Genomic DNA, 13,572 nt, shown 5'->3' with positions numbered 1-13,572 from the left:
GTATCAAATGTTAGATATTAAGAAAATGTTCTTAATCGTGTGAGTTGTTATTTAATAACAATTGATTAAACAAGTGTGGATACATAAAGTGTATTCGTTTTATTTACAAATTTTCTTATATCAGGATAAGCAATCGTTATAACATACCTATATGTATAGATGTACACTGCTGCCGTGTCATGGCCTGTTGTTGTATCATTAATAACAGTGAATACAATTTATCTGAGTAGTAGTTTTATTATTAGTTAAAGAATAATCCTGTTTGATTGCAAGGTTTAAGTAATATTTATACGAATATATTCGACCAGACAAGGAACACTGCCAGCCGCGCTCCACAGAACAGAGGTAACGGAAGAACTGTCTTCGGGTGTACTCAATAACTTGTTAACGCCGCTTAATCTGAATAATATTTATTTATAATTTTTACTTTTCAAGCTCAATGCTCTATGATGATTTATTAAATATAATACATTATTTCGTAATATAAGTGATACACCAGTGAATGTTTCAACGATCTCATCTTTATTTATATTACTTACATTTATATATTTACAAGTGAGGCAGTAACAGTGTCAACGAATCAAACTTACTTTACTCCGTATCACTGCTCAACGTACAACTTAACAAACGCCGGACGCCGCCTGCGCGCCGGACGCCGGACGGGCGCCGGACGACGGATGACGGACGAGCGCCGAGGCGCAGGCGACGACCCGTCGGAAATAAATAATTACCCGAAGGCGATCACTTCTTGTCGCTTGGCGACAGAGAGCGGGCGCATCGGCCCGGGACCGGAATTAAACAACTTCGATGTGAGAACGAGCGGGAGCCGTTCAGGGAGGTATGGCGTGCGAAATTATACTTATCTCTAGTACTCGTTAATAAAAAATGACTATCACTAGCGTAACGCTCCGATATAATAACGACGGCATCGAATTTAAACCACGCGACCCCGCAGCGACCCCCGCGGTCAGCGCGCGCGCCGCGTCCCGGACGGCAGGCGACGCGCGTTTGACGTTATTTAAAAGATTTCATATATCTTAATATTTATAATAATATGTACAAACTTTACAGAGGTCCCAGCGTTGGATTCGCTGGGAGATTATCGTTAGTATATTGAATAAGGACGCGTCGTCTGCGGATCTCTCGCTCGAGCGACAATATTAACTTATAAAGTATCAGAGAGGTCCGCGAACGCGCGTCACACGTGCAGCGCACGAGGTTTCACAGAGTCCGCTGTGCGAGCGTGACGGCATGCGGCGGACGCTATTTCGGCGAGTCCTCGTCGTGGCACTGCAACCTGGAACATACGTGAACGAACTAATAATTTTAGATCTCGTAATATCGATCAGGCTAATTTACAGAGTGAACACGCTGGTCAAGCCGAACAGGCATAATTACGAGAACAATGGTTAGATTTTTATCGAATAAGCTAGGTGCACTATTATCTAAATCTCATAATGGGATGGTTTTGTTGCCCCGACCTGGGATTTGAACTCAGGCCCCCTAGTCTGCGGCTTCACATTTAGTGAATAGACCAACGAGGATGCGCAGTACAACGTTATCGGTAATACTGACGGTAGTAGGAGAGCGAGTGCGAGGAGTGCGAGCGGGCGCGAGGCGCGTGGCGCGGCGAGCGCGGCGCCGGCCAACAGCAGCGCCGTGCGCGCGCCACGCGGCGCGGCTCCGTTGCCGTGCTGCATGGCGGCCGGTTGCTCGCCTGTGTTGTAATTAATCGATTCTTGTGGTGAATTTAAATCAATTTTTAAAATTAATCATTTTAATTGTACAGATACTCTGTGACATAAAATTTTGAGCCAATATTTTGTGTTATACATTTTTTTATCATATCGAAACATCTTTGACTTATTGAGTTAAGGATACTCAGGTATTTGTAAATGTTCTTCTTGTGTGAAGTAAACGGAGCGTTTACGATTTGCATTCCGTCAATAGAATATTTTCGCCAACATAAGTCTAATATAAAATTATAATCCTAATCATACAGTTAGGGAGCTGGCAGGCGTTTCGGCTGACGTGTGAGTACAATGCTAAAATGTTGTGTTGTTTTTAAATATCAGTTAGTTTTTTTTTAAATAGAATGGAGCGAATTGCGAGATAATCATTGCTTGTAATTCTTAATGGTGAGCTACTACTCACACTATATTGTACTTAATATAGTGTAGCATTCCGCACTTACCGCTGAGCACGTGGAGCACGACGGACGCGGAGTCGAGATTGGAAGGCGAGCACGAATAGTTGCCGGAGTCCTCTCGCCGAGGATTGTATATTATCAGGTTTCCGATCTTTAAATTAAAATAATTTTCTTTATTGAACATTATTACCAGAAATATATTTCTGATAAAATTTCAGGACCGATAGATAAACTGCGATGAGCTATGCAGGTGCAGGAGCTAATATTGTAAGGTAACGATACTACTAAAAGTTACGTAAGTAATTGAAGCAATTAATAATGATTAATTGTTTAAATATTAAATGAGTCCTAAACGTGCCATATAAAGTATTATTGTATACCGTAGTGTCGGGTGCGAGGCGCTCCATCCTGATCTCGACAAGGCTTCTGTCGTAGTTGAGGACGCGTTCGTCGTTGTGATACCAAAAGATATATGCGGGTTCCTCCAGAGCTTGCGTTATCACACACTTCAGGCTCACCGTGCTGCCGGCCTTGACGTACAGGTCCGACTCGCCGACAATCTCAATCTTTGGCACTGCAAGTGGTATTTTTAGATAACAATAAACAACCTCATAAAATATCTAATAAGCTTTAAGACTAGATAGGATGCTCGACTGTCAGTCACGTCAAGCAACGATACTTCAATTTGTGGTTTTCAGTTTCATAGGAAGGCAGAGAGAGATATTTCAAGTGTACTGTGTGTACATAGAACAGCTAAGTGAGTTGCTGGTCCTTAACCGTTTCACAAGCGCTACTCACCGACGACGTTGAGCTGCACAAAGTGACTCATCTTGGGTTCGGTGCCGACCTGACACTCGTACACGCCCGCATCACGCGCTTGCACGTACTTTACCTGAAGTTGTACAATGTACAGATGTAAACATTATATCCTACTGTGGCTTTTATGCTCATTTAATGCTTAAACTAATTTTCATTCAATCCCTATGGAAATATTTTGTAACGAATAACATTTTCAAAATTTGAGTATCATTAAATTTAAAGGTCCACAAACTTTGGTTCCAGGTTTCGTAATTGTGTACTGCGTTTGAGTACATTATAACTATTGTGTGTGTTCGCGAATGTCGTCCTTGCATGGACATACAATATCTTGAGAAATCCATTTTACCCAACAAGTAATTACATAAAAAATAACCTTAGGATTCAATAATAAATTATAAATGTATCTTTATAAATAAATAAAATTCTGTTTGTGATTTCAAAATTACTGTTAGTTTTTAATATGTATAATCGAATAGACATTACGTTACAATGGCAGATTTTGAAAGATGTTCGTCACCAAACGAAACCCGCGCCGGCGAAGTTGCGGGTGTTAATTTTCAAAATATGACGCGATGGACAGACCATATCCCACTCGAGCCGAAGTTCGAATTTAAACTTTATTTATTATATCACGCGTCCTTTTATCATTATAATAGAATTATTTTTCTTGACATTCAACAGATAGTGATGTATACAACTAAAACTGTATTAACATAACAATCCATAGCTAGTGAGGTGACGTTTTATGTTTAGATGACACGTTACACAGTCACAGTGTGAAGTTACCTGCAATGTCCACGTGTCAGTCGCCTCGACAAGGAACGCCTGGAAGCGCTCGTCGGCGATGAACGTGAACCGGTCCACGGTGAGGATGTGCGCGTCGCGACGTCGGATCCAAGACACAGACTTGTTACTCAACTGTCGCACCTGTAACGTCGAATATATTACAACAGGACTTCATGCCTTCAGACGCTCAACAATGTCTGCCAATATACTACGACAGGACTCTCGTGTTCCTGATACTGACTATATTTCTTAAAAATATTGTAGCTTCCAAGTCAGTTTTGTGCATGTCACTGTTATTACCATAATATAAAAACACAGAATGCTTCTGACAATATAATAATAAACGAATAAAATTTTAATTTAAGTTTTTATTTTTTTAGAAAATAGGAAGGCGGACGAGCATATGAGTCAGCTGATGATAAGTGGTCACCAACGCCCTTAGACATTGGCATTGTAAGAAATGTTAACCATCGCTTACATCACCAATGCGCCACCAACCTTGGGAACTAAGATGTTATGTCCCTTGTGCCTGTAATTACACTGGCTCACTCACGCTTCAAACCGGAACACAACAATACCGAGTACTGCTGTTTTGCGGTAGAATATCTGATGAGTGGGTGGTACCTACCCAGACGAGCTTGCACAAAACTCTACCACCAGTATAATAATATAGTGTCTGTATAATAATTGCCTCTTCTTAAGGTATTTGCGAGTTATCAAAACTGAAACAGCATTTTTTTGTCTGTCCGTCTGTCTTTCCAGAGTAATCTTCAAAACAAAAAGTTAAAACAATTAAAATTTTACGTAAATTGGTTTGGACAGTATTTTAGGTTATAAATTTAAACACTTTTTTCTTATTTCAATAGGACGATAGTAACAATACTTAAAAAATGATAATATCAGCACTGCTTAGAGGTTATAAAGTCTATTTAATACTTTATACCAGCTGGATTGCTGCTTATTTTAAAGTATTTTCTTCACAAACTGAATCCACGCTAGCGAGGTGCGGGTTTTTCTAGTCAGTAGTATTATTGCCACAAAATATTACCTTGCAAGGGAGGTAGGCGTGTGTTCCCAGCTGCGCTGTGATGTTGTTGGGCGCCGAGGGGTCGAAGTAAGGGCCGGTGTACAGACCCACGTAGCGCCGCGCGCGCGCGCCGCCGCCCCCGCCCGTCTCGCCGCAGGACAACACTGAAACGTGACCAACAAATTCTTAGTCGACACAGTTATACACTTTACTACGTTATTATTTACAAAACACTTGATTGCAGCAACCGACCACGAGATTAAAATAAAACATTGATCCGACCTAAAAATATAATAAAAACAATTGTGCGTCAGGAGCGAAATTCTTTGCGATATTTGTTCTACTCGTTTTAAAATGTAAATTTTGATTGATATATTAATGTATTTTTGTCACACTAAAAACCGCAATCCTCCTTTATTCGACTCTTTCTAATTGATATATTTTATGTTTTTTTTTTATTATGCAATGCAATGATATTAAATAACGATTTGTATTATTAAATTTCACTATTTTTTTTTTAGAAATTAGTAATTTATTCAAATTTAAATATAAAATAGAGAATTAATAAATAAAATAATTTAAAAGAAAACTTAGAGATCAAAGAGATCAGTATTTGAAGGTTATTGCCGATAGATGGCGATATGCGCCCTTTAATTATTTAAACGACAAATTAAAACATAAAGATCAATACATATTTATTCTTTGCTAAAATTAACAGTACATTATTAAATACAAAAAAATATTTTTCTATTTATTAAAAGTAAAAAGTAATCTATAAATTTCAAATTAAAAATAGTACTTAAGTACTGAAGACTATTAGAACAAAATTACAACGCGTCATACAAAGTCACAAAGTATAATACTTTAAGTATTTAATATTATTAATGTAAATCGTAAAAACATATTTAATAAATAATATCAAAACAATCAGATTATAGACTCATAGAATATTAAAATATACTTTTAAGGTTACCAAATCCTTAGTTTTCGGGTTTGATATGCATTCAATTGGGGCGATTAGGCTACCGATGGTATGCTGTCAACATCGTGCAGAGACATTGACATTGTAAGAAATATTCACCACTCCTTAAATCAATGCGCCACCAGCGTTGGGAACTGAGATATGACTGAATCGGAATATAATAATTTTACGTATTACTTTGGTTTGGATGAGTGGGTGGTACCTCCTCAGACGGGCACGAACAAAACCCTACCACCAAGTAAAAATGAATAAGTACACTCACTTTGCCAATAAAATAAGACAAAATATATAAGTTAAATAATCTTGTCAAAGAATTTGTAGTTTTTTGTGAACGCTGTAAATAACTTACGTATAAAGTGAAATAGCTTATAAACACTTCAATAATAATATGAGTGTGCTCTGTACGTTACATGCGTTATATGTACGTTAAGAGAAAATCAATTTAAAAAGCTTTATAGTTCACAGCCAACAAGTTACAACAGCTAGTTGTACTCTAGAGTTTTACATAATTTATGTGACGCCACTTGATGCGCGCCTCTACTAAATATTCGGAAGCGATACGAGTAAGTACTTAACCCCCCCCCTTACTGCCCGCAAACTTTATGAAAATGTTCTCGCATGGAATACGTCGGATTATCCCCGGGCCGACGACAAATTCCTCCGCTAACTTTTAATATCAGTCGTGTGCATAAAGTATCAGTTATCACCCTCAGGAACCGAAGTAAAACACGAGCCTATATAGTTTTCGAGCACTCGATAAGAGTTCCGTGATGTATCTTTAAGTAAAAACTTGCAGCCTCACTGTTAAATCATGATGAGCTTTCATTTCCATTTCAGATTTCCTGGGAGGGGGCCAATAGTGGAGAGATTTACGTGCACACGGAGATCGGGAGTGGCGGAGAGTGGCGGGTAGCCGCGGGTAGCGAACGCTTTAATTAATTACTATAGAAGCCGCGACGAGCCGGCGCCTCGCTGCTACTGCGGTTTCTTTACTGCCGCTACACTTTATGTCTTTAATGCTTTTAAGTAAGGATTTGCGAGAGCCGTTTCGGTTTGTGGTCTTTATTATGCTTCAGGGTTCCTTATCTTAAGGTGTAATAAAATGATCATCTACGGTGAGTTCTTCAACTCAACTGTATCGCACTCAATTACTTCATTATATAATTTTAATACTCGAGATGATTTTGGCAGATTTGTGGAACCATTTATTACGGATCTTGTCTGTTTTGTTGATTATTTACTTTATGTCCATTATTACAAAAATAATTTATTTTCGTATCGTCTTTCCTTGTGCATGGGCGTGGACGTGGGCGCTTGAAGTATTTTTTGGGCTCCTTCTTTTTGGTCGGGTGAAGAATGAAAGTAAAAAGGGTTAGTAGAAAGTTCGTACTAAAGGTAATTGAATAAATTAAATTTGACAGGTTTTCTATTCTAACAACGGTTGCAGTCGCCAGTCGGCAGGCGGCAGATTGAATCATTGCAAAGCTTTCAAAGCGAGTTTAACTTTGCGGAAGTTCGCCGCTTGACCGCTAATTCAATTTCGGTGTGGATAGAGCAAGGTCATATTTTAAAATAATATTTTTTTATAACAAATATTATGCTTGTTGTGTACAAAGTGAAAAAAAAGTGTACAAGTACTGTATGATTTGTTACATAAATGTACCGCTGTCAGTGGTATCCGGTATATAACATATATTCACATTCTCTGGTGTAAACCAAAGGAATTGTTTTGGCTTTATTGAGTTAACAATATGAAATATATTTTACCGTTAAGTGATATTAAACTCATAGGAATGTTCAAAACGAAAATGTCTTTAAGTGTGGTGCAGTCCACTACACGAGTATACTATATAACATACGAAAGCCAGGGGCTGAGCGACTCAGTCGGTGCGTCTCCACTGACATGCCCGCGCTCTGTTTAATTGACGACTACTTCAAATTGATTGACACTCGTTCCATACAACACAACTGTGTACATGCGAAGTGTTAAGCAATTATCTTTCACGTATTTCTGTCTATACTCGATAGTATTGCCGCAGCAGTATTTCTGTTAACAATTATTATTAATATACAATGTTTTGTTAAAGTAATTCCTAAATGTACTCACGCTGCAAAACCAACATATATATTGTAATGGTGGTTTTGTTCCCATATGTTAATGTAAAAACATAAGGTTGTAAATGTCAGCAACTTGGAATAGCTTCTAATTTATAGTTTACAATTCAAGCGGCTGCTGCAAGGGTTGGATCAATGCCTAGTCGAAATATTTAGTCGACTCCAGGCTACAGGCTACTGGCTACACGAAGCGACCGCAGCAGCAGCTCAGCGGCGGGTGGCCATAACAAGTTGTTAGGAGTAATGAGCGCTTTAATACAGAACTACATAAATGCACGTTACGGTTATATCAACAAAATATATCAAATTTATCTGCATCGAAGATTTTTTTTTTAATTTAGCTTAAAATTTGTACTTTTGATAATCGAAGCGTTAATTACTAATGAAAACAGAAATGAAACTCCCGATAACTTGACGCCGACTGTAACTCACTCTACGTACTTCCGCTTATGATGTTTAATATCTGACGGGGCGTCTCTACTTATCAATTGTAACCGTATAAATTATATATAAAACATCGTTTTTGTCTTCATTAATGTATTCGGCTCATCAAATGAATAACTAATACTAAATAATAATACTAAATGACGGTCAGTTTAAATCTTAACAAAAACAGTAATCTAGTAGTCTAATAGTAAGTCTATTCGTATTTGTAATACAAGTAATATCATTTATTTTGTTTTTAAATAAATGTTATTGTTTAATATTTGATAAATATAATCGAGATGGCTTTACTCGATATACACATCGCTTCTCTTTGACGCAACCGTGCAACGCGTACTTGTGAAACGAGCTAATTTTTTCTACGATAAAATATTTTCATATCACAGTCACGGGACGTCGTCCGTTATAGTATTGTTATAGTTTTTATTTGACCCTCTTTTATAGAGGAGGTATTATTACAGCAAGGTAGTCCTTTGGCCGGCCGCCAGTGGCCCAGATCTGAAAGCAGATGGGGGAATGTATCCACACCATTTCACTCGAGCAATAATGACCTCAGAATTGTATTCTTTTTCAATACGATTTCATACTGTTTCGTACAGAAAATATCGTTGTGATATGAAGTTCATATAATTAAATTTTCTTGGAGGTCGCTTTGTATCAGAAGTCTTTATCGATAATTTTATTAATGATCAATGGACGCTACGTTTTGTAAACTAGTAAACTTAGCTTACCATTTTTACGAAAAAAAACCAGTTTTTTTTCGTCCCTTAACATTGGAAATGTTATTGTGAATACACAATTTACAGCGTCGCTTCGCTGCTAATCTTGAGTCTCAGATATGGCGCCTGTAATACTTATGAATATACCGTTTCATCTCCATTACAACTGAGACATAGCGACTTTTGCTGTTTAATGAACGAAAAATTGGTGAATGGGTAACACTAGTAGAATATTTAATGAACCGGTTCCTTCATATCGCTACAGCTCGTAACCCGTGCCATGAGGTATGACAGTAGTGTGATATCCCCTCACGGTGATCAACACGGTGATCTGACTCATTCATTTTATGATATTGTCTTGAACAGTTTGATAAATGTCAGCGTTATCCATTGAATTAAGAATCTGTGAAGTTCGGCACAGCTCGAGTTCGACTTCGTCGTCATTGGTCGATATTAAGCGCTGTTCAACAAAGTACCAAGTGTCATATATCAAACGATTGTCAACCGCGTTGTATGTAACGATTATAGTCATAATATAACTGAGCTGAGTTGAATAAGCCTCTGAATAATCACGCTAATATTACGTTAAATGTGAAACTTGGGGCATTCACCGCGCTCCTCTACAGCGGGTTTAAAAGTACTAATTATTTAACATAAGTTTAAATAAATATATTAATATCATTATCTAATGAATGTTTCTTAGATATTATTATGCCCCTCGTTACAGCTTCCTTTGTTGTCACGAGTTTGTTCACTTTGTTGTGCTCCACCGCGCACGCCGAGTCGTGACAGCTGTCGCTTGCCAGTTGCCAGTTGCCCAAATATACTAAGAACGTATTATTATAAGTTCTGCTTCAAACTGTCACCCACATGAGCTGATAAGCGGGATAGTGTGGGTATTTAGTTTTAATTATCTTATGTTGTATTTGCATACCTGCATCTGTTTTAATTTTCGAACGTTTACGATTCGCACCTAAATCCTTTTGACTCATAATAGGTGAAAACACTTTCCAATAAAAGTGTAAATGCAACGCATTAACGGTATAAGGGATGGGTAATATATCTTACAGTGCAAATGTCTATGGGCGGTGGTCACTACTTAGCATCGAAGTATTAGTATTTATGTACCTATCTGCCAGTCTGTTTAACTATTTTAAATTAAAAATAAAAATAATAATATAATAAAAAACAAAAATCTTATAAAATTTAGTTTTTCGTTAAGTTTAAGAGTTAATTATTATGTCAAAGATTTTTATTACTAGTGATAATGACCTCCCCGATCTTAGCGGAGCTTTAGAGGCTGACTTATCTGAGCTGTTATTTTGCCAGTAGTCCAAGTGTACGTGCGGCGATGCTCCGCTTACTCCCTAGTCCACACGAAGACTGCCTCATCGTTTTACTATGCTCCTCATTCTACGGACCTTACAGCTGTAATGACTCGAAACGCTCGCGGCCTCCTGCGGCCTCGACGCAAGCTGGCCGCACGCCAACGCCGATGGCGGATACTACTTACCCTATTCACTCAGATTCCGTACCCTTTTTTCAGAACTAAAACTTAGACTAGAACCAATAATTACCTTTTCAATAATGTTCAGATAATTTAACTGTTCTCAAGCGGCGAAGTTCTGTTAAGATATATAAAAGTCGACTGCTCGATGCTGGGGACGATAAATAAAGATTTAATATTCCCAATCTCGCTAGACATTATTATAATATAGTTCCTAGTTGTTAATGCGATTCAGATTTCCTAAGACTGTTTTAAAGTGAAAACTGGAAATTAATCATCAATAAAGTCTGCTATTTACATTTGATTGACATGGGATACATAAAAATTGAGGAGTTATACGATGAGCTGTGGAGGTTCCTTCCATCCATCACCGACATCCGGCTGGACGGGGCGAGAGCGGGACGAAGCGGGTCGACGGTGTTAGGTGAGAGTGAGGGGTAGTGGTACGAGGAGGATACGGGGGTGTCCGGGGGAGGTCGGTCGTACCGGATGCGATAAAAAGCAAATTTATTCGGATTCGAGCGGCCGCGCTGCGACTTGCCCATGATACTACGACCATAGTCGATAAAATAATATATCGAGACACTAAACAAACTTAATGTTCTTGTAAACAGGAAAAACGAACACGAATTAAGCAAAAATAAGTCGCTTAAAGTTGATCTGATGATTCTTAGCTAGCTGACAGACTTTTATATTCAGTTTACTTAAAAGTTTCCGTACAGAATAATGAACTAAAATTTTACAATCTCAGCTGATCAATACAATTGTATTTATGTATAGCCGTGTAACTGAAACTTATGTTGTAACACCAGTACACCTCCGCGGTGCCGTAAGTGGCTGCGTTTTTATATGCGTTATTTTAATGTCGGGCTCACATTATGAAAATAAAACAGAAATTATGTTAATAAATATTTCGAAAATTTGACATCATTTATAAAGATAAATATTAACATTGTTACAAATAAAAAACTACTAAAAATTTGTACTTAATGTACACAGACACCTGTAACAATGCGACCCCGCCCTCCTCACCGGAAAGCCGACACTGCTTCGAGCAACGCGATAAGGAATCGTAGCACCAAAATAACTTTAAAGAACAGAGAGATTGTGTTTTTGATGAGCTAACTAAAGCCGAGGGACGCGGTGCTTAATTCGATCTTAGTCCGCATACTACGTAATCCACGCTCGGACCACAAAGACAATGTAAGTAATGAAGCGATATAAGACCACGAACAAAAGTCAAAGAAGGCACGGCCGCGAATATCTGTGGGGAGGCAAACTCATTATTATAAAGAAATATAATATTGCTATTGTAATGGCATTTTTCATATTTAAACATATATAAATGAATTCCATAATTTGGTCCGAGCTTGCATAATAAATCTATAACTGATCGCTGTCTGTACATCGAATATATATAAGTAAAACTATTACCGAGGAATTTTTGTCTGATTGTCAGTGCGTTTGTGCACGCTAATCTTCAAAACGGTTTAACGGATTTGGTTGCGGTTTCAACTTGCTTTAAATTTGCTTGCGGTGGCTAACTTAATTTAAAATTTAGTGTTTGTTTTATTTCAATCGGTTCATAAATAATAAAGTTATGTCAATTTAAAGAATCACATCAAACATTTTTTTGATAAAAATGCTATAAAATAACTGTTCAGTTGAATTGCCTTAACTTTAGCTATCTATAAATGATAGTCTGTAAAATGATGATAATTGAAAGCTTATAGGAACAAAACAAAGTTAAAAAATGGACTGTTATAGAGATTTATATGCTTTTAATGTAAGTTGAGCTCAGATCTATATGAATAATCATATTCAGCTTATGCTGGACGCTCCGTAGTTACACGCGTTTTTTGTTCTAAAATAATGCATTATTTGTCAATCGCGAAGTCGTTTGTATAAACATGGTATTATTCTCATGAAAGATATCGAGATAAGGCCATAGACAGTTCTAGTACTTTTTATAGTTTTGATATTATTTCAATAGTAAGTTAAGTAGGTAACTTGAAAATACTCATACACAAGTATTTGTTTTCGGTTTGTAAATAACTTTGTAAGTTAAAGTTTACAGGTTACGTAGTTATTTCGTTTCGTCGTCGCTTAGATTTTCATTTTATTTTGTTTTAAATGTATACTTATCGTTAGGCGGTTTTTAATAGTTAGTTGATAATAAGTACTTATTTTTTAAATACATTGCTTTTAAGTTTTAAAGGTAAAATACATTCAAGTATGTCAAAACCAAGACAAAAGTCTTAAATCTTTTAAATTCGACAGCTTAATGTCAATTGAATAATACTAAATATTTAAAATTTGTGTTGAATAAACTTACTGACCTCCCGCCACACCGCGCTGTTAAATGTTCAACAACTAGTTTGGCCTGGGAAAATATATCAGCCGGTATGCGGTATAAACAGACTAGTAAACACAAAATAACGCAGATTATAAAATCAGGGAACAGCTGGTACTCGGCCAGTGATAGATCGATCAGGTCAGGCCCGATGCCTGTCATATGTCCATCCAATACAATGTTTTTGAGCCAATTCTTGAAATTTAGACATATTTTCTTCACAATCTTAAATTCTAAATTTAGATATTTGGTGAGTGATGGACGGGGGCGAGACGTCGGCGGCTGAGGCAAATTCATTTAGCCGAAGATTCCGTCGGGGCGGCGATTCGCAGTGGCTTCACTTTCTGCTTAAATATCATTCTCGAAGTTTGTACTTTCAGTGGATTGTTTGTGTTAGTGGACTATAAACTAGTTGTTTTCGTTTCTCTGTAACTCCCACAGACTAAGTTCACGTGATTGCATGTTATTAAGAAATGCCGTATATATTTTTGTTTTGAATAATAAAAGCAAACTAACCCACAAGATGACAACAATACTTTCTCTTCAAACGTACACTACTAGGTATCGTTAAATAAATTACAGTAAACATTAGTTGTCATCAGTAAACATTAGTTGTCATCAGTAAACATTAGTTGTCATCAGTAAACATTAGTTGTCATCAGTAAACATTA

The 13,572-nt window shown here is 37.3% G+C and overlaps 1 protein-coding gene across 2 annotated transcripts in view; it reads right to left on the bottom strand.

Annotated features, from left to right (window-relative positions):
* Positions 1-501: 501 nt before the first annotated feature.
* The window catches only part of LOC126773286 (lachesin-like), a 126,988-nt gene continuing 113,917 nt past the window's right edge, over positions 502-13,572 (bottom strand). For both annotated transcript variants that reach the window (XM_050494114.1, XM_050494113.1), the window contains exons 3-9: positions 4,803-4,945; positions 3,755-3,895; positions 2,948-3,041; positions 2,530-2,723; positions 2,195-2,300; positions 1,576-1,717; positions 502-1,297 (exon numbers count right to left, since the gene is read on the bottom strand). In XM_050494114.1, the coding sequence (XP_050350071.1) occupies positions 1,264-1,297; positions 1,576-1,717; positions 2,195-2,300; positions 2,530-2,723; positions 2,948-3,041; positions 3,755-3,895; positions 4,803-4,945 (854 nt within the window). In that variant the 3' untranslated portion in view covers positions 502-1,263. The remainder of the gene's footprint in view (positions 1,298-1,575; positions 1,718-2,194; positions 2,301-2,529; positions 2,724-2,947; positions 3,042-3,754; positions 3,896-4,802; positions 4,946-13,572) is intronic.

This window comes from Nymphalis io, chromosome 14 (genome assembly GCF_905147045.1).
Source record: "Nymphalis io chromosome 14, ilAglIoxx1.1, whole genome shotgun sequence".
Lineage (NCBI taxonomy): Eukaryota > Metazoa > Arthropoda > Insecta > Lepidoptera > Nymphalidae > Nymphalis > Nymphalis io.
Note: the sequence above shows the minus strand (reverse complement) of the source record. Positions and strands in the feature narration are given on the sequence as shown.